This window comes from Anomaloglossus baeobatrachus, chromosome 6, assembly GCF_048569485.1.
Source record: "Anomaloglossus baeobatrachus isolate aAnoBae1 chromosome 6, aAnoBae1.hap1, whole genome shotgun sequence".
Lineage (NCBI taxonomy): Eukaryota > Metazoa > Chordata > Amphibia > Anura > Aromobatidae > Anomaloglossus > Anomaloglossus baeobatrachus.
Window position 1 is genome coordinate 244,445,425 of NC_134358.1, and position 22,040 is coordinate 244,467,464.

The 22,040-nt window shown below is 45.9% G+C and overlaps 1 protein-coding gene across 1 annotated transcript in view; it reads right to left on the minus strand.

The window, feature by feature from the left end:
• The window catches only part of BMP6 (bone morphogenetic protein 6), a 282,008-nt gene that overhangs the window by 53,863 nt on the left and 206,105 nt on the right, over window positions 1–22,040 (minus strand). Inside the window, exons 2-3 of the mRNA XM_075314781.1 lie at window positions 19,373–19,565; window positions 658–806 (exon numbers count right to left, since the gene is read on the minus strand). Of these exons, the coding sequence (XP_075170896.1) occupies window positions 658–806; window positions 19,373–19,565 (342 nt within the window). The remainder of the gene's footprint in view (window positions 1–657; window positions 807–19,372; window positions 19,566–22,040) is intronic.

Here is a 22,040-nt window from a genome sequence, read left to right on the forward strand (position 1 = left end):
ATATTTTGATAGATCAGGCATTTCTGAAAGCGGCGATACCAAATGTGTGTATATTTTTTATTTCTTTAACCCTTTAATGGGGCGAAAGGGGTGTGATTTGAACTTTTAGGGTATTTTTTTTAATTATTCAAAACTTTTTTTTTATTTCACTAGTCCCCCTAGGGGACTATAAGGATCAGCAGTCTGACCACTCTTCCATATCTGCTGATCAGAGCTACACAGCTGTGAACACCAGATATGCTCATCTCCTGTTTCACACAGCTTGGGTGAAACAGGAAATGAGTCATGAGAGCTACAGGAGTCATCACATGACAACCATCGGAACCACGTGATCATGTCACGTGACTTCCGGTGTCAGGCGGTGAGTAAACTACCGTGACCACTATTATAATAGCGCTGTCACATTTTGACAGCGCCATTTAAGGGGTTAACAGGTACAGGCAGATCGCGGATCTGCTCATGCCTGCTAGGCACACATGTCAGCTGTAGAAATCAGCTGACATGTGCCAGATCCCCCCGACTGCCCGCGCCAGCTGGGTGGGATTAACACTGACCGCTGGGACGTAATTCTACTGCCCACAGTCATTAAAGGGTTAATATAGACTAATCACTCCTGACCCAGTTAAGTCAAATCTAAGAAATTCAGTCATTAATTACCATCTCTGGTTTCCACGCTAAGCTGTAGTCCAAGATTGTGTCGTGGATTCATTACCCATAAGTTGCTGGTTGCTGTAATATCAAATTCCAGCCATCCTTCTTCAGAAGCCCACACTGTTTGGGTATCCAGGAGAAAAACATCAGTATCCCTAAACAAGAAAAATATCAGTATTTAAAATATTCATGCATGTATATGCTGTACCATGGCTATAATGTGGCTTGCAACTACTGACTTGACACGTTCATGACAAATATTTGCAGAATTCAGGACAGTGACCCATATCAATTTTTCTATTGCACTGGAATGCCACACCTGTACTGTATTCAAGTGATGAACCATAGATCTCTTTCCCAAAAGACTTCTCTAGTGCTGATGGCAGACTGTGGATCAGTGCAAATAGCTACATTACAAGTCGACCTGTCATGTTAAAGGGAACCTGTCATCAGAAATTTCGCCCAAAAGCTAAAAGCTTCCCCCTCTGCAGCTCCTGGGCTGCATTCTAGGAAGGTCCCTGTTATTATTGTGCCCCATGTGAGACCAAAATAAAGCCTTTATAAAGTGCTACCTTTTTGTATGCAGCTTCTGTAAATGTGACACGGGGGCGGGCTCTCTGCCGTCCGTTATTCTGCCTCCTGGTCCTGTATGCCGCCCCCATCGCTCCTTTCCATAGCTGATGCACCGCCCACTGCTCCAGCCATCCCCGCGCATGCCCAGTGCCAGTCTCACAGGACTGAGCAGTGTGACCGCTGGTGACGTGTGCGCAGGCAAGTGATTATGGGCGGGACTGTGACTGTTATCAGAAAGTACCCGCCCATAATCTCGTGAGCGCGCAAACCTCTCCAGCGGTCACACTGAGCTCAGTGTAGATGCTAGACTGTATGGGCTGCTTCCAGGGATGATGTCCCTTTGTCACGTGATAGGGGCGTGTTCAAAATACTATCACGTGACAAAGGGACGTCATCCCTGGAAGCAGCCCATACAGTCTAGCATCTACACTGAGCACAGTGTGACCGCTGGAGAGGTTTGCGCGCTCACGAGATTATGGGCGGGTACTTGCTGTTAACAGTCACAGTCCCGCCCATAATCACTTGTCTGCGCACACGTCACCAGCGGTCACACTGCTCAGTCCCGGGAGACTAGCACTGGGCATGCGCGGGGATGGCTGGAGCAGTGGGCGGTGCATCAGATATGGAAAGGAGCGATGGGGGCGGCATACAGGACCAGGAGGCAGAATAACGGACGGCAGAGAGCCTGCCCCCGTGTCACATTTACAGAAGCTGCATACAAAAAGGTAGCACTTTATAAAGGCTTTATTTTGGTCTCACATGGGGCACAATAATAACAGGGATCTTCCTAGAATGCAGCCCAGGAGCTGCAGAGGGGGAATCTTTTAGCTTTTGGGCGAAATTTCTGATGACAGGTTCCCTTTAAGAAAGCAATTAACCAGCATATCCAGTCATGGCTGAAGGGAGTGGCACCATAGAAATTGTTTCTGAAAATGAAGTATTTCACCCAGAAAATTATTAGTTACTCATGTTTTGTCATACATATGTTTATATCCTTTGTGTGTATTGCAGCAACACAACAAAAACAGAAGAAAAAAATGCAAATTGGACATCATTTCACACAACACTAAAAAAATGGGCCGGACAAAATTGTTGGCATCCTTATTTAATATTTGGCTGCACACCCTTTGGAATAAATAACTGCAATTAATCGATACCTATTACCATCAACAAGCTTCTTACACCTCTCACCTGGAATTTTGGACCACTCTTCTTTTGCAAACGTCTCCAGGTCTCTCATATTTGAAGGTGCCTTCTCCCAACAGCAACTTTAAGATCTCTCCACAAGTGCTCAATGGGATTTAGATCCAGACATATTGCTGGCCACTTCAGAACTATCCAGCGCTTTGTTTCCATCCATTTCTATGTGCTTATTGAAGTTTCAGGTTTTTGTCCTGCTGGAAGACCCATGATCTAGGACGCAAACCATTCCTGACACAGGGCACTACATTGATACCCAAAATCCTTTGGTAACCATCAGATTTCATGATGCCTTGCAGACAGTCAAGGGCTCAAGGCATCTACAGTGTTTCTCCAGAAATAAGACAGTGTCTTGTATTATTTTTTGCTCTGAATGATGGGTTCGGTCTTATATTCAGGGGGCTGTCTTATATTTTCATTTCATACACAGGGCTACTATGTGCCAGAAGAACAGAATCCTCCCTCAAGTGTCCCTATTTTGGAAATTACACCACACTGGGAATTTATCCACAAGTGTAGTGGCAATTTTGATCCCATGGGTGTACACTATATGGTAAAACTAATGGATTCAGTCCAAGTAAGTGCTCATGCGCACGTTACATAATAGCATGCATGTACGCTGCGTATTGCACTGTAGCGTAAATGCATGCGTCCTGCGTCCCTAACACAATCTATGTAGATTATGCATGATACATGCGCACGTTGCTTTTCTGAACGCAGCGATTTGGGTGCTAAAATTTTGACCCAAATCCATGCGTTCATAAAATGAGCATGTCAATTATTTCTGCGTTCTGGATGCAGCTCCCACTCTGTCTATGGTGGGGGCAGCATCCCGAGCGCATGAAATCGGCTTTTTTCTACAAAAAAAACCTGCATCCATTATGCAGTGTTTCTGCAGCGATTTGATGCACACATGTGCTGTCAAATCGCTGCAGAAGAATCAGCAGTTACGTGCGCATGAGCCCTGAAACTCGTCCAGCAAAAAATAAGCCCTCATATGGCAATACTGACGGAAAAATAAAAAAGTTATGGAAGAAGGGGAGCAAAAACAAAAATGAAAATGGAAAATCACTCGGGGTAAAGGGGTTAAAGGGGGCTTTACACGCTACGACATCGCTAATGCGGAGTCGTTGGGGTCACGGATTTTGTGACGCACATCCGGCCGCATTAGCGATGTTGTTGCGTGTGACACCGATGAGCGATTTTGCATCGTCGCAAAAACATGCAAAATCGCTCATCGGTGACATGGGGGTCCATTCTCGATTATCGTTACTGCAGCAGTAACGAAGTTGTTCTTCGCTCCTGCGGCAGCACACATCGCTATGTGTGACGCCGCAGGAACGAGGAAGCTCTCCTACCTGCCTCCCGGCCGCTATGCGAAGAGAAGGAGGTGGGCGGGATGTTATGTCCCGCTCATCTCCGCCCCTCCGCTTCTATTGGGCAGCGGATCAGTGACGCAGTGTGACGTTGCTGTGACGCTGAACGAACCGCCCCCTTAGAAAGGAGGCGGTTCGCCGGTCACAGCGACGTCGCCGGGTGGGTAAGTATGTGTGACGGGTCTGGGCGATGTTGTGCAACACAGGCAACGATTTGCCCGTGTCGCACAACCGATGGGGGCGGGTGCCCACGCTAGCGATATCGGGACCGATATCTCAGCGTGTAAAGTAGCCTTAAGAGCTGTTCTCTCAAGACCAGACAAATTATAGAGTTTGCACTTGGGCAATTTTGCCCCTGAGATCAACCTTATGCTGCACTTGTAAGGCCTGGGGGCTACAACTCCTGACATCCTTTCTCTGAGAACACATCACTAACATCTGGGAGAAGACCAGGAAAGCTTGTGGTGACTGCCGAAATACAGGTTCCTAAACAGTTGTCTTTACAATATGTGCTCCATCTTATTATCTCCTGAGTTTGCCTATCAATGGTGGAGGTCTAATATAATATGTATTCATTTATATAGCGCTATTAATTCCACAGCGCTTTACATACTCTGGCAACACTGTCCCCATTGGGGCTCGCAATCTAATTTTCCCGTATGTCTTTGGAGTGTGGGAGAAAAAGCGGAGAACCCAGAGGAAACCCACGCAAACACGGGGTGAACATACAAACTCCTTGCAGATGTTGTCCTTGGTGGGGTTTGAACCCAAGACCACAGCGCTGCAAGAATGCAGTGATAACCACTCAGTCATCGTGCCGCCCGTTATGTAATGTCATGTTATTTTACATGACATATAGGCACTATTTATTATTATATGTGCCATTTTGCCTGCTATATTAGTATATCTAATTGAGCAAATAACTGTGTAAAGTCAAGGTTTTGAGTCCACTCTCAACTGCAGTGCTAGGAGAGTTTAGTCTCAGTCCTCATACAGTATGTGATAATATTCTTTGCCAGTAATATTTTAATGACATAATAACTGCTTGCTACATTTCAATCAAAATATTTTTTTATGTGATTTTCATCTGAAATTTCAGTTGTTGAGGAGGCCCATTGGATCAAATACTTAATTAACCTTGGGACATAGGGGATTTTGTCAAAAATGTCCAATGAAATAATTTCACCTTACATAAGTCAGTTCAGATATATCATCGTGTGACACACATTTAAGATGGCCGCCATTTCCTGTTCTCCACTCCCTGTCCTGGTATGTGTGCCGCCCCCGTGCCAGCAGCCGGTGCTTCTCGGATCCGGATCTACGATACAGCTTGAGCGGTTCTCCGGACCCGGGGATCGCGCCGACACTCCTAATAAAAAGGGGATGTATTAATACGGGATTGGTTGTAAAATGTCTGTGACGCCACCCACGGTGTGTGGTGAGATGTAGCACCACCGCTGCTATTGCGGGGTTTCCCAGCAACGTTGGGCTGGCAGCTAGATTAACCCCTCCATGGGTAGGGATGGATGTCCTGGGGCCCAGTGTCTATGCTGAGGATAGTGATTGCAGGGGATATTACTCACGGTCGAATAAAGCACACAAGTCCTGTGGTAAACCAAGGTGATGGTGGCCGGCTGCCGCAGACGGGTGTATCTGATCCCACACCCAGGTTGGTAGTCAAAGTCTCTCTCCTCTGCACTTTGTGTGTTGTAAGTAGGACTTCCCAGTCTGAAACGTGGGAGTTCACTCCCGGTCCTTTGGTTGGGAGCCGTGCCCATCTGACGCTGACCCTTGGGATCTATGGGCCCTGGCGGTGGCCCTATCTCTCTCGGTGGGTGGTTGTCTACTTTTTGGGACTTAGATTGGGACAGGACCTAAAATCCTGCCCTCAATTGGTTAATTAGCTAGGCCGTCGGTGCCGGTCCTGGCTTCAGGGTCCAAGTACCCCCTCTGTGCACACGGTTTCCGGGTCGGTTCTCCGGTGTCGATACCGGCGGGCTACAACCCTGTCCCGGTCCACCTCGGATCTCCGGCAGCCATCTTCCCATCTCCTGCAGACTCTGGCTACCGTCTGCCACTAGCCAATGCACCAGGGCTCCGACCCTGGTGCCTGTCAGATTTCACCTCCACTCCGACTTAAACTGGAACTCACACTAAACTAAACTGTGTTTTCCCGCCCCCGGGTTCTCTAGACCCCTAGGTGGGCGTGTCCCAACCACCTGGTCCCACCCACTGGTGTGCCTGTCCTACCCTGAGGGGGGTGACTAGGGTTTCAGGTTGGCTGATTTAACCCTTTGTGGGATTGGTGTTGTGCGGGGGCCTATCTGTACCTCTACCTGGTTCTCCAGGGCGTTATATATGCAAGGAATGTCTAGATGTAAGAAGAGAGCCTAGAGGACCACCCCACTGATGACCTCACGAACAACCCATGGTTCAGCCCATGGACTAACCCATTGACAAACCCACTGACCAATGAACACATCCAAGCACGCACACTATAGAGCCGACCATGCCCTTTTCCTAGTTTATATAAGTCTATGTTCTATTGAAATAAAGGTCTGAGAGCTGTGCCATACTCTGATCAAGGAGAGATTCACATCCGACTCTTTGTCTGGTGCTGTTCTTTCGTGCATGTACTTGATCTACACTAATTAGGTCAGGAGCAGTCAACTAGTGAACATTTCAAAGTGTTCACATTAAAGGCTGCTTTACACGTTACATTTACTCATGCGATCGCATTTGCGATCGCACCTGCCCCCCATCGTTTGTGCGGCACGGGCAATTTCTTGCCCGTGTCGCACAATGTTGTAACCTCCCCGTCACACGTACTTACCTTCCAAACGACCTCGCTGTGGGCGGCGAACATCCTCTTCCTGAAGGGGGAGGGACGTTCAGCGTCACAGCGACGTCACACAGCGGCCGGCCAATAGAAGCGGAGGGGCGGAGATGAGCGGGATGACGTAAACATCCTGCCCACCTCCTTCCTTCAGCATTGCCGGCGGGACGCAGGTAAGCTGTAGTTCATCGTTCCCGGGGTGTCACATGGAGCGATGTGTGCTGAATTGGGAACAATGAACAACAGGACGTTCGATTTTTAGAAAATGAGTGACGTGTCAACGATGAACGAGAAGGTGAGTATTTCTACTCGTTCATAGCTGTCAAACACTACGATATCACTAACGATGCCGGATGTGCGTTACTTACGACGTGACCCCACCAACATCTCGCTAGATATATCGTAGCGTGTAAAGCCCGCTTTACACAGATACCATGGTAAATTTAGTTGATGATCACTAAGGCTATGTTCACATAGAGCTCCATCTGCACAAAAACTATACAAAAAAAAAGTCCCACAGAAAACTGTAGTAAAACTAGTAATTTTCTTTCCTGATTATCCCTATGATGATTGATGAGAGCAGCTACCAGCTGCTCTGTTCTACATGTCCACACTAAAGCAGGGTGGATCAGCAAGAGCAAGAATATAGTAGACAGATGGGGGAGTCATTTATAAATCTACTGAACAGATAAAGGGAGACCCATGGGAGTCTCATAACAACACTTACAAGAGGATAGTACTTCGTGAGGTTTGATTTCTGTATTCACGAAATCACAGCAGAACTCTATAAAATATGTGGGATTTCAAACTTGACATTTTGTAAAACTATAATTTGCATTTAATCACATTAATAACATTGGAAACTGTGTTTCTTAACTACTAAGAAAACACAACCTAAAATGGGAAATTTAATGGAGGAAATTTAATGAATGAACTAAACTTAGAGATTTTAATTTTGACAAAGCCATACCAGAACCAAACACTAAAATTTCTGCTGTTAGCAGAGTTGACCACTTTTTCTGGTATCACTCATGGACGCCACAGGCTGTTTATTTAAGGAAGGAAGACAGCATTTGTGCTGTACAGAGTGGTGCTAAACACAAACCACAAACAAGCAACAACTGAAGTCAGTGTAGTAAATTCCTGTCAAAGTATCACAAAGGAGGAAACCTGGACCTTGGTGACGGCCATGGCTTCCAGACGTTATACAACCATTACAAAAGATTTCTACCAAATCCAACATTCTCTACTTATGTTGGCATTTTTGAACACCTACACTACTTAATTTCTTAATATGTAACAGCAATGTTCACTTCATTGTAAAAATGAATTTTAAAACTTAGTTCCACCTTTGCAGTTTGTTTCATTGTAATGGTTGAAATCCCCTTCTGTAATACTTCTAGTATTTATTTACACTGACAAACAAAAGAGTAACAATCTTTTGAATTTTTCACTTTCACTCTTCATCTTTGAACGTGAGACTAGCTTCATTTTATAGACAATCATCTCTGTTATCTCATACATAAATTTGACTTGCAACTCTTTAGCATATGATTAGTTATGTAGATTCTTGTAATGTCACTGCCTTGATAATGTTTTGCTCCCAGTGGTGGAAAAATCTTTTTCTTCCTGTATACTACAAATTACAATCTGTTCTCACATTGCCTAATAGCTCAGTGTTTTATTAGGTTGATTGCCAAGCAAAATGTCACTGGTAAGAATAAAGAAGCAGCCATGAGGAAGATTTCCCAAGAACAAAGAAACAGCATCCTCCAGGTCATCGATAGCGATCTCTCAGCCAAGAAAATTGCCAAACTGCATCAAGTGAGTGCCATGACAGTTTGAAGAATATGAAATAAAGTTTGTCCATTCATTCAAAAGCCAGGAGGTGGACTTCCAGGCAAAATATCAGAGTCAACAAGTTGGCCCATCACAAGGTTTATCAGTTCTGGCGTGCAAACGCGGCAGTGGAGGTGGCTCACATGCTTCGTAATAGTGAGATCACAGACATCCATGCAACCACCGTGCGACACGTTACACAATTCTCGAGAAGTGTCGAGTTTGCTAAAAGATATTAAAAGTGGACAGTAGAAGATTGGAGCGGGTGATTTGAAGCGATGAAATGAAAGTCAATAGACTAGGTGCAAATGAGTCTGAAAGAAACAAGGGAAAAAAGGGCTAAAGGATCAAGAAATTTAAGGAACTGTCAAGTTTGGTAGAGGAAGCCTGGTCATGTAGGGTTGCTTCACAGCCAAAGGCATTGGATACTTGACCAGGATTGATAGTGGTCTCAGTACTAAGCTATAAGTAAGTATCCTACAAGACAAATTAATTTTTACACTCGAGTACTATGGATATGAAAAGGACGACATAGTGTTCCAGCACGACAATGACCTGAAGCATACGTTGAGATTGGATAAGAAATGGTTCAATGACAATGAAGCAGTGGTGCTGGATTGGCCCCCTCAGTCCCCAGACCTCAAGCCAAATGAACACTTGTGGGTAGAGGTGAAGTAAAAGTTGTATACATAATCAAAGTGAGTCCACCAGTCTACACCAACATTGGGAACATGTATAAGAGACCTGGCATCAGATTTCGGTGTTGACATACTTAAATCTGATTGAGAGCATGCCCCTTTAGGATTCGGCAGTGTTGGAAGTTACAGGTGGATTTACAAAATACTAATAAAACAATAAAAATTCAAATTTATATTTTTAGGAGCGAAACAGTAACAATGCTGTGAGAGGACAAGAATCTGCATAACTAATCATATGCCAAATATTTGCCAGTCAAATTCATGTATGAGATGGGCAAGATAATTGTCTACAAAATAAAGGTTGTCTCATACGCTAAGCTGTAGTGGATGGTGAGATATGAAGCCTGAAAGTTTTATACCATTGTTACCCTTTTGCTCGTTAGTGTATAGGTAATATATCTTATTCTGTCATTAAATCAGTCTGTTGCTATTGATAATAAACTAAAGATTTATTAAAAGGAGCCATAGCTCAAAAGATTGGAAACTGTGCAATATCATATGTGGCTTCTTTTTTTGCAACCTTAATTACAGAACCCATACGGAAAGTGTTATGTTCAGTTCTTACCACTAGTGGCATCTATAGTGGAAAAGTTTAGAAGTAATGTAATTATCTTTGGCAATATTAGATCAATATCTTTTATCTCTGAATTTCTCTTAGTGAGTAATGAAAATGCGTTTAGGAAACATTGTGTATGGAAGTCGCCTTTTGAAAGTTCTGATGAAATTTCATCTTGAGCCAAGATACAATAGATAAATAACTCCCTGGACGACAATTAGAGTGATTGTGGATCCATTGTGTAAGGTCATCCCCAAAAAGCAATCTCCCATCTCATATTCATCTGTCTTGATAACTGCTTTGCTATGTAACACCATATATTTTTGGACAACCATTCTGCCAGACAACAGCCTTAAATTTATGTAAAATTCCTATGAGCTTCAAAGAAAGTGAATTATGTTTTAAGCACTTAACTAAATGTGACATGTCAAGAACCGTAGATTTTTTTCTCTGAGCAGCTGCTCTTAGTTGGCGTACATGTATCACACTAGAACATAACGTAAATCTCCCAAATATGAAGCTGGCCGTTTCTATTTCTACGCTTCCTTTTGTGAAGATTATGAGCACTGAGCTCCCACCAGACCTGAAATGACATTCCTAATGAATCACAGGGAGAAATTAAAATATGCATCCCCACCAGCTTCTGCAGATGTGAAAACATCAAGTATATTGGTAAAACGTCTGCTATCTGTAGGAAATGTTGAAGAATATGTCATATATGTACTGACTCGTGAATTACTGTGTTGGCAAAGTCTCCTTAGGTGCTTGTCATGTCAGGATAATAGAGGGGCTACTGGGCAGGGTCTTATTCCCCAATTACTACAATGGTAGTAGTTAAAAATGAGCAAACAAATACATACCTAATCAAATTTGTTACAAATATCCTGAAAATGTCAGGATTCAATTTGAGTGAATGCAATCAAATGTTCAAATTGTCTCTTCAGGGAGGAAGAAGACAAACTCTGGTGCCACCTATTAGAAGTAGTAATCCTAAAAGTTAAAAGTGGCCATTTAATGAGTCTTGTTGTATGACTTAGAATTTATGCCAGATCAGAGCCTCAATTTGCAGACATGGTGTTTCGGGGTGGCTGACGAGGGACAACCATCCCGAAACACCGTGTCCGCAAACTGAGGTTCTGAGGTTGTGGCAAACAGCCACAAGTCACAATTCACGGTTCCACGAGCCACATGTGGCTTCTGAGCCACAGACTGGAGACCCTTGTATAAGAGTATATTTTGAAAAATAATTATTTTGCTTTTGGGGTGATATTTACTTGCAGTGCCATGGGACTGCAATGGGTACATAACGTGCACCTGTTTTTGCTCATCTTTACATGAGGACATTTTAACAGGAATTCATATAGAGTAATGCATTGTTTGCAGAAAATGTTTATTTCTACAAACTTTTAGTGATTTAATTTTGATTTGGAAGGGCCCTGGGGAGAAACGTAAAGATTTTTTTAAAATATTTGAATGACAACACAAACATTAATCTTCAGTGAACATTTCAACTCGAAGAAATAGTTTTTTTTATATTTGAATATTTTTAGAAAAGATGGTAAAATTCACACCAATACACACTTTAAAACAGTGGATGCTAATAGGTTTTTGAATTTCAGTAGCAATCACCTAAAAAAATGGAAAAGTAACATGTCATTCAGCAAAATGATATGGATGAGGAGAAACTGCAGAGAGGGGGAAGATTTAGAAGCACAAATTAATAAATTAAGGGCTAGATTGAAAGAAAAAGAGGATCCTAAACAAATAAAAAAGGAGCCATGAGTAAAGCAATGAAAAATAATAGGTCTAGATGTGTAAAAAAAATTGTATTAACAACAAAAATAAAATGGCCTCAAAAGAATAAATATAATTTAGCCTTTATTACCAGATATAACAGTGCTAAACAGATTCACTATATAGTTAAAAAAAACAGTGGGGGATTCTATGTAACAATCCATACTTAATAAAGGTTTGTAGTAAGGGACCGTTATAGTATAATAAAGGGCTGAAACATTGAAAGAGATAGTAGCTCCGCCTGAATTGGTGGGTAAAGTAATACTAAAAAAAAACCCATAACTGGTTAAACGTAAAAGGGGCTTTAGATGTGGTAGGGATTATGATATATGTGAGAATATTACCCATAGACATAAAAAGATATGTAACAATATTATAGGAGGGGAATTGGAAATATTGCAATTAATGAACTGTGGAAGTGATTTCGTTATCAATGTATTGGGGTGCCCTTGTGGACTCCAATATGTACTGTATGTAGGACAACTATGGTTCTGAGGTTAAGATTGACTAAGCATAAGTATAAATTAGGCATAAGGAAATGAATCACAGAGTCTCTAACCACTTTGCACATGTACAGTACAGACCAAAAGTTTGGACACACCTTCTCATTCAAAGAGTTTTCTTTATTTTCATGACTCTGAAAATTGTAGATTCACATAGAAGTCATCAATCTATGAATTAACACATGTGGAATGAAATACTTAACAAAAAAGTGTGAAACAACTGAAAATATGTCTTACATGCTAGGTTCATCAAAGCAGACACCTTTTGCTTTGATTACTGCTTTGCACACTCTTAGCGTTCTCTTAATGAGCTTCAAGAGGTAGTCACTGGAAATGGTTTGCACTTCAAAGGTGTGCCCTGTCAGGGTTAATAAGTGGGATTTCTTGCCTTCTAGTCTGGTGGATACACAGCTGATAGTCCTACTGAATAGACTGTTAGAATTTGTATTATGGCAAGATAAAAGCAGCTAAGTAAAGAAAAAAGAGTGGCCATCATTACTTTAAGAAATGAAGGTCAGTCAGTCCGAAAAATTGGGAAAACTTTGAAAGTGTCCCCAAGTGCAGTGGAAAAAAACATCAAATGCTACAAAGAAACTGGCATACATGAGGACCGCCACATGAAAGGATGACCAAGAGTCACCTCTGCTGCGGAGGATAAGTTTATCCGAGTCACCAGCCTCAGAAATCGTTGGTTAACAGCAGCTCAGATTAGAGACCAGGTCAATGCCACACAGAGTCCTAGCAGCAGACACATCTCTAGAACAACTGTTAAGAGGAGACTATGTGCAGCAGGCCTTCATGGTAAAATAGCTGCTAGGAAACCACTGATAAGGACAGGCAACAAGCAGAAGAGACTTGTTTGGGCTAAAGAACACAAGAAATGGACATTAGACCAGTGTAAATCTGTACTTTGGTCTGATGAGTCCAAATTTGAGATCTTTGGATCCAACCACCATGTCTTTGTGCGACGTAGAAAAGGTGAACAGATGGACGCTACATGCCTGGTTCCCACCGTGAAGCATGGAGGAGGAGATGTGATGGTGTGGGGGTGCTTTGCTGGTGACACTGTTGGGGTTTATTCAAAATTGAAGGCATAATGAAACAGCATGGCTACCACAGCATCTTGCAGCGGCATGCTATTCCATCCGGTTTGCGTTTAGTTTGACAATCATTTATTTTTCAACAGGACAATGACCCCAAACACACCTCCAGGCTGTGTAAGGGCTATTTGACTAAGAAGGTGAGTGATGGGGTGCTGCGCCAGACGACCTGGCCTCCACAGTCACCAGACCTGAACCCAATTGAGATGGCTTGGGGTGAGCTGGACCGCAGAGTGAAGGCAAAAGGGCCAACAAGTGCTAAGCATCTCTGGGAACTCCTTCAAGACTGTTGGAAGACCATTTCCGGTGACTACCTCTTGAAGCACATCAAGAGAATGCCAAGTGTGTGCAAAGCAGTAATCAAAGCAAAAGGTGACTACTTTGAAGAACCTAGAATATAAGACATATTTTCAGTTGTTTCCCACTTTTTTGTTAAGTATTTCATTCCACATGTGTTAATTCATAGTTTTGATGCTTTCAATGTGAATCTACAATTTTCAGAGTCATGAAAATAAAGTAAACTCTTTGAATGAGAAGGTGTGTCCAAACCTTTGGTGTGTACTGCACATAACATAGATTTTATCAGGATTAAAAGAACTCATATAAAACAAGTAAAAAAACTCCATTACAAGATATTGTGATTTATGTAGAAGGGAAATATTTTGGATCTTTCACCTGAATAGCTTGATGCCTAAGGGGTTAAATCTAACAGTAGAAAAAAAAGTTGTTTGGTTTTTTTTTTTGTTTTTTTTATGAGATAGTTTTTAGATTGTTATTCAGTATTTATTTATTTATTTTAACACATTAGCCATATCATCTATGTATTAGGGAGATTATAATATTAACTAGAAGGTGGCCCGATTCTACGCATCGGGTATTCTAGAATTTACGTATTGTGTAGTTAATGTATGATTTTTGTTATATATATATATACATGTACATGTTCTGGGTGTTGTCTGGGTGTGACGGGGATGAGAGCGGTGTTGTATGTGTGTTGCGTTGTTTGTGGAGCGCTGTGTGTCTGTAGCGTTGTGTGTTGCGCGGTTTGTGTGTGTGTGTGGTGTGTTTTGGGGGGAGGTATGTTTTGTGCAATGTGTGTGTTGTGCGGTATGTGCGTATATTTGTGTGTGCCGCGGTGTTTGTGTGTTGGGTGTTGTGTGTGTGCAGCGTTGTCTGTGTGTGTAGGTGTCTGTGTAGGGCAGTTGTTTGTGGTTCCCAGTGTGTGTGTGTGTGTGTGGTGTGTTGTGCACTTCCCATTGTGCTCCATCCCCCATGCAGCGCACTCCCCATCGTGCTCCATCTCCCATGCTGCGCACTTCCCATCGTGCTCCATCCGCCATGCTGCGCACTCCCAAACGTGCACCATCCGCCATGCTGCGCACTCCCAAACGTGCACCATCCGCCATGCTGCGCACTCCCAAACGTGCACCATCCGCCATGCTGCGCACTCCCAAACGTGCACCATCCGCCATGCTGCGCACTCCCAAATGTGCTCCATCCGCCAGGCTGCGCACTCCCAAACGTGCTCCATCCGCCATGCTTCGCACTCCCAAACGTGCTCCATCCGCCATGCTGCGCACTCCCAAACGTGCTCCATCCGCCATGCTGCGCACTCCCAAACGTGCTCCATCCGCCATGCTGCGCACTCCCAAACGTGCTCCATCCGCCATGCTGCGCACTCCCAAACGTGCTCCATCCGCCATGCTGCGCACTCCCAAACGTGCTCCATCCGCCATGCTGCGCACTCCCAAACGTGCTCCATCCGCCATTCTGCGCACTCCCAAACGTGCTCCATCCGCCATGCTGCGCACTCCCAAACGTGCTCCATCCGCCATGCTGCGCACTCCCAAACGTGCTCCATCCGCCATGCTGCGCACTCCCAAACGTGCTCCATCCGCCATGCTGCGCACTCCCAAACGTGCTCCATCCGCCATGCTGCGCACTCCCAAACGTGCTCCATCCGCCATGCTGCGCACTCCCAAACGTGCTCCATTCCCCATGCTGCGCACTCCCAAACGTGCTCCATCCCCCATGCTGCGCACCCCCCATTGTAATCCATCCCCCATGCTGCACCAGCATCAGCCTCTCTACCCGCAGCATCAGCCTTCTGTCCCCAGCCTCAGCCGCTCTCTGTCCCCAGCCTCAGCCCCTCTCTGTCCCCAGCCTCAGCCCCTCTCTGTCCCCAGCCTCAGCCCCTCTCTGTCCCCAGCCTCAGCCCGTCTCTGTCCCCAGCCTCAGCCCGTCTCTGTCCCCAGCCTCAGCCCGTCTCTGTCCCCAGCCTCAGCCCCTCTCTGTCCCCAGCCTCAGCCCCTCTCTGTCCCCAGCCTCAGCCCCTCTCTGTCCCCAGCCTCAGCCCCTCTCTGTCCCCAGCCTCAGCCCCTCTCTGTCCCCAGCCTCAGCCCCTCTCTGTCCCCAGCCTCAGCCCCTCTCTGTCCCCAGCCTCAGCCCCTCTCTGTCCCCAGCCTCAGCCCCTCTCTGTCCCCAGCCTCAGCCCCTCTCTGTCCCCAGCCTCAGCCCCTCTCTGTCCCCAGCCTCAGCCCCTCTCTGTCCCCAGCCTCAACCCCTCGCATCCACTCACACACACCCGATCGCATCCACTCACACACACCCGATCGCATCCACTCACACACACCCGATCGCATCCACTCACACACACCCGATCGCATCCACTCACACACACCCGATCGCATCCACTCACACACACCCGATCGCATCCACTCACAGACACTGACGATATCGCACATACGCGCTGATACTCACAACATCCGGACATACCACATGCCTCTGGCCATGTGATCCTCCGTCAGGTCCTGGAAGATCACAACAGCACAGTATCGAGGCCGAGAAGCAAGCGATATCGCCGGATGCTGTGAGTATGTGGATGCGATGTGTGTGTGAGGTGTGTGTGAGGTGTGTGTGAGGTGTTTGTGAGAGTGAGTGCGATCTGATGTGTGTGTGTATGCGTGTGTGTGTGCTGTTATGCTCCCGTTGGGGAGGGGGGAAAGGGGGTGGGAGTACAGTACTCACCTGGGATTCGTGGCTCCGTCACCGTGTCAGTTCGGGCAATGCGGGGGGGGGGGGGGGGGCGAGAGCTAACGTCTATTGCGTGAGGGGGGCGGGGCGTGGCGTGGGCGAGTTGCCAATGCCTGCAGGGTGCCGGGGCGAGAGGCCAATCTGTGGGGGGGGGCAGAGCCTGGGCGAGCGGCTGGCCAATCCGTGTGGGGGCGCAGCCGGGGCGAGAGGCCAATCCGTGTGGGGGGGCGGGGCCATGGCGAACCCAGCGGCCAATCAGCTTTGTGTCACCGTAAGGACATGTCACCGTGACACAATTTTGGAGCATGACAGACAGACAGACAGAATAAGGCAATTATATATATAGATAGGTGTGAAAATGGGTATGGGACCTAAACAGCGATACAGCATTTACTTTGATTTGTTTGGAGAATTGGGAACAAACTATTCTGAGGAAAAGGCAACTTGAAATGCATAGATAATGTTTTTACCTTTGTAATTGTTCAATATATGTTTATCACTCATCATGATTCAGATATCATCTTTCAAACACATTGGTTCGGTTTGGATTTAGAAGGTGCACTCTACTGAGGTTCAGAAGGAGCACTCTGCTGGGGTTCAGAAGGAGCACTCTGCTGGGGTTCAGAAGGTACACTCTGCTGGGGTTCAGAAGGTGCACTCTACTGAGGTTCAGAAGGAGCACTCTGCTGGGGTTCAGAAGGAGCACTCTGCTGGGGTTCAGGAGGAGCACTCTGCTGGGGTTCAGGAGGAGCACTCTGCTGGGGTTCAGGAGGAGCACTCTGCTGGGGTTCAGAAGGTGCACTCTGCTGGGGTTCAGAAGGTGTACTCTGCTGGGGTTCAAAAGGTGGACTTAGCTTGGAGTCAGAAAGTGCGCTGGGAAGAGTGGGGGAATATTGGGATCCATCTCCCCTCATGGAGTAAGCACTGTTTTGTTGTGGCTTTTACAATTACAGTCCATTCTTGCTTTGTCAACTGGCACTCCTGTTTTTTGTTAGAACCTAACTTTGTCCACATGAGGCCCAAAGTGAAGACAACCACCTTAAGGTAGCAGCAAGCTGACTAAAAAGTTGGTTTGAATTTATGTGTTACGGTTGCCACTCATAAAATGCAAGATTTGTTTTCTCTTTTTACCCACATCCCGTGTTTGTTTGTTTTTTGCGTGTCTAGATTCCATTCAGAAGTACTTCATCCATTATATTTCCTATTCACTTTAAGTTAAGCAGTGGCTTCCCTCATGAATAATTAATTATGTGTATCTGCCATTGGTAAACAGAAAATCCAATATACTGGACCATTGCATAGTATCTCTGAGTGATCTGCTTGTGGAGATGTAACACATAAAATAACATTTTGAGGATCTAAAGCAGATGTTCCCAACCTCACAGGCCCATGATGTGTCGCTCACAGCTGGCTGTAAACTTGATCTAACAAGCAGCTATGAAGAGCAGGTCTCCTGATGTTGACTTTTGTGAGTTGCTCTGCACAGCAGAGCAGATCGGAAAGCACGTGCACTGGCAGGGTGGGGAGGTAAATATAGTAAGCTGGAGATATTATGATGATACTATTAGCTAGAAGGATGTTGAAGCTTGATGTGACTGTGACGCCCCTGGACTAGTCAGGATGTCACAGGGTACTGCAGGTTCTTTATATCTTAGTGCAGGACTCAACCCCCCCATGGTCCTGGGTTCCCAACCTATAGTGCTGCCTCCATCAGCATCCAAATCCCAACCACACCTCCACCACACCCTGTCAGACACACCAGTGGGCTGCTGAGCTGGAATAGGGTTGCCCACCTAGGGATCATGCAGACTGGTGGGAGGGAAGTAAGTCAGTGAGTTGAGTGTTAGCCCTCAAGTACTAAGGAGCTGGGGAGTGTGTGGCTCCCTGGGAGTGAGAGGTTGGGTCGCGGACGGTGGTCTGGGATCAGAGGAGTCGGAGATCCGGTCGCAGGGTATAGACCTGGGCTGGGTCTTGGAGGACGGGAGGCATCTGAGTCTAATAACCGGTCTGGGACCAAAAACACAGCGGGGTACTGGATCCTAGGTCGGGGAGTAGCTTCAGGCAACCCGGCAATTAACCTGTGGAGGATAGTGACTTTATGGACTGTTCCCAAGAAGCTCAGATCTCGGGGCAGTAGCACAACGAGGGGGATAGGGCTTTCCAACCCAAGCAGTCCACAGAAATCCCAAGCGTGAGCCCTTGAGAGCACAGCTCCACTATCAATAAGTAGGGAGTGGGCCCGGACAGCTTTATGCCAACGGGCCACCAGAACACTTCTAATTGTGCACAGGTGCAGGCTCTGGACCACCCGGCAGTACTATAGTGGACGGATACCCGGACGAGCTCCCCCAAGAGGGCAGCGGCACCCAGAGACTTGGTTCACCTTGTTGTCAGAGTCTGCTTTGCGGCCGCATCATCACCAACACTGCCTGAGTGAGTACATGGTCCTCCCCTGCTTCCAATCCGCACCACACTCCCCAACACTACCATCCAGAATCTCGGGGCCTCCCCTAATCGTGGAGGGAATGTCATCTGGCTGCCCAGCTGAATCTAACCCGGGTACTCCCATCGGCAGTGGCGATATTCCCCCTTTCCACGAACCACGGGTGGCGTCACAAACTCTTATTCCCTGTAAAAACGCCCTTTTACATTTGAGTGGCTGCGAGCCCCCGGGTCCGGAGGCCCTCGAGCCACAGCAGACCCCCCGGATCCGAGCGGTTCGACCGCTGCAGGGGCGGCACATGACACCTTAGTGAAGTTCTGAATGGGGATTAAATGGGAACCTGGATGTAAATATATTGACCATAAGGGTGGGGAGCACACGATTATCTCTGTGGAGAAGCAGTGGCTGTCATTATACCAGTAATCAGAGCTCTGGGTGACACTGTGGTGACGGAGGGTGGGTGGATGCACTCAATGTGGCTCATAAACATCTCTTGAAAGTGAATAGGGCCCTCGAGGCTAGACAGGTTGGGAAGCACTGCTCTAGAAGAACACTGGAGAAACTTGCTGCAAAGTGTCAGAGGTGCATTGGAATGATTCTCTATATCACTTGTGTCATCTCAACCATTACGTACTGGAGGGTGCGACATGTGCAGAGGTAATAGCATGTTCCTATTAGAACCTATAGACCCCTATTTGGAAAAATATCTGCATGGTAACACGCATTGTACACTTATTTGTATGTATTCAGAAATGCTAAATAAACAGTACCTGTTTCTGTATTCAGTTAATACTTGATAAATGCTGATTAAAAAGGTCTGATTCTCAAAGCTTCCCAGAACACAGTCCTTGTGAATTCGGAATTCTGCAGCTGTCACCGCTTCTCCCTCTGGAATCTGAGATAAATTAAACTTGAATTCCTTATGATGTCTTAAACGAGGTGAAAGTTCCTTGTCATATTCAACTTAAAAAGAAGAAAAACATTAAGTAAGCATCGCAACTTCTCAGTAAGGAAATAACTAGCAAGTAAGAAAAACATGAAAAACAAGACTTTCAATACACAAGGCAACTGTATATAAGGATTGAAGTTATACATTTTCTACATTAATTATGGTTTTCAAGATCCCTGCATGCTGTCAATCATAGGAACCTTCATTTTTTGCTTATTATGAGTACAAATCATGTGAATCCATCACTTGATTATGTGATGGATACAAAGGTGCATGGCAGAACACGTCACAACTCTAAGGCTATGTGCGCACTAGAGCTTTTTACCTGCGGATTTACCCGCGGATTTGCCCCGGAAATTTCTTGAGAAATGTCTGCAATCTTTGTGCAGACATTTCCCATGAAATTCAATGAGAAAAAAAAATAGTTGTGCGCACTGTGCGGATTTTTCTCAAGAAAATTTCTTAAGAAAATTTTCTCGAGAAACTTTCTTGAGAAAATGTGCATGTCCATTAATTTCCGCAGGTACCTGCGGTATTCCGGGGGTATTCCGCAGGTAGCAATGATGTGCGGTATACCACCGGAATAGCCGCGAATTACCTGCGGGAATGCTCATCGCTGCCTGCGGTTTTGCAGGAAGCGATGTCATTATGCCAGGAAGAGGAGGCGGAGCAGAGTAAACACACGTCACACTCCCTGGACGCCGCACAGAAGCACTTCCGTGCGACCTCCAGGTGCCCGTGCAGTCTGTGTCCTGCTCCGGCCTCGCGGCTGCCTGCACTGCAGGGTGTCAGTGTCTGCCCGCAGTGTCAGCAGCCTGTCACGCAGCAGCGCAGGCAGACACTGACATCCTGCAGTGCTGGGAGCCGCGGGGATGACGATCGCTGCTGTCAGGAGGTGAGATCATTACCTGCTGTGACGATCTCCTGCCTCCTGACGTCAGCGCTGTCACTGCTGTTTATGCCCGTCTCGCGAGCGGCCCGAGACTGTCACTAGCGGTGACGTCACGGGCTCTCGCGATACTTCTGACAACGCGGCGGGCATAGAAGTCAGTGACAGCGCTGACGTCAGCAGTACAGGAGATGATCACAGAAGGTAATGATCTCATCTATGCTCCTGATGGCAGCGCTCGTCATCCCCTGCAGTGACCTGAGCTGACCTATTGATGTTAGCTCAGGTCACTGCATTGCTCTCCCAGCCAATGGGGAACATTCTGTTCTTCATTGACTGGGACAGCGACTATGGTATGGATCGCCGTGCCCCCCCCCCTTATTGGATTACGCCGGACGTGGAATTGATTGTGCTCTTTTCAATAAATTGGTTAAAGAGGGAATGTTTTGGGGAGTGTTTTTTCAAATAAAACTTTTTTTGTTGTCTATTTTTTAATTATTACTGACTGGGTTGGTGATGTCGGGTATCTGATAGATGCCTGACCTCACCAACCCCAGGGCTTGATGCCAGGTGACATTACACATCTGGCATCAACCCCATATATTACCCCGTTTACCAACGCACCAGGGCGCGGGATGAGCTGGGGCAAAGCGCCAGGATTGGCACGTCTAATGGATGCGCCACTTCTGGGGCGGCTGCGGCCTGCTATTTTTAGGCTGGGGAGTGTCCAATAACAGTGGACCTCCCTAGTCTGAGAATATCAGACCCCAGCTGTCCGCTTTACCTTGGCTGGTGATCCAATATGGGGGGGACCGCACGTTTTTTGTTTTAAATTATTTATATAATTTAAAATAACAGCGTGGGGTGCCCACTGTTTTGGATTATCAGCCAAGGTGAAGCTGCCAGCGGTGGTCTGCAGGCTGCAGCCGTCTGCTTTACCCTAGCTGGCTACAAAAAATGGGGGGGACGTCGTTTTTTTTTAATTATTTATTTATTTTATGGCTAAATACAAGGCTAAGCACCCTTTAGTGCCACATGAAAGTCACTAAAGGGTGCCAGCTTAGAAAATGCAGGGAGGTGGAACATTATATAGGTTTTTCTCATCTATCTATCTATCTATCTATCCCTCTATCTATCCCTCTATCTATCTATCTATCTATCTATCTATCTATCTATCTATCTATCTATCTATCTATCTATCTATCTATCCATCTATCCCTCTATCCCTCTATCTATCTATCCATCTATCCCTCTATCTATCTATCTATTCATCTATTCATCTATCTATCTATCCCTCTATCTATCTATTCATCTATTCATCTATCCATCTTTCCCGCTATCCATTATCTGTCTATCGATTATCTTTATTATTTATTGCAGGGACAAACCTGCGGTAAATCCGCGGTAAATCCGTGGCAAATCCGCGGCAAATCCGCAGCAAAACCGCATGCGGATTTGGTGCGGATTTTTTCCGCAGGTCCGGAAATCTTTCACTGGCAGAAGTTTCTCAAGAAATTTTCTTGAGAAACTTCACATTTCTAGTGCGCACATAGCCTAAAGGCCGCTTTACACGCTACGACATCGCTAATGCGAACTCGTT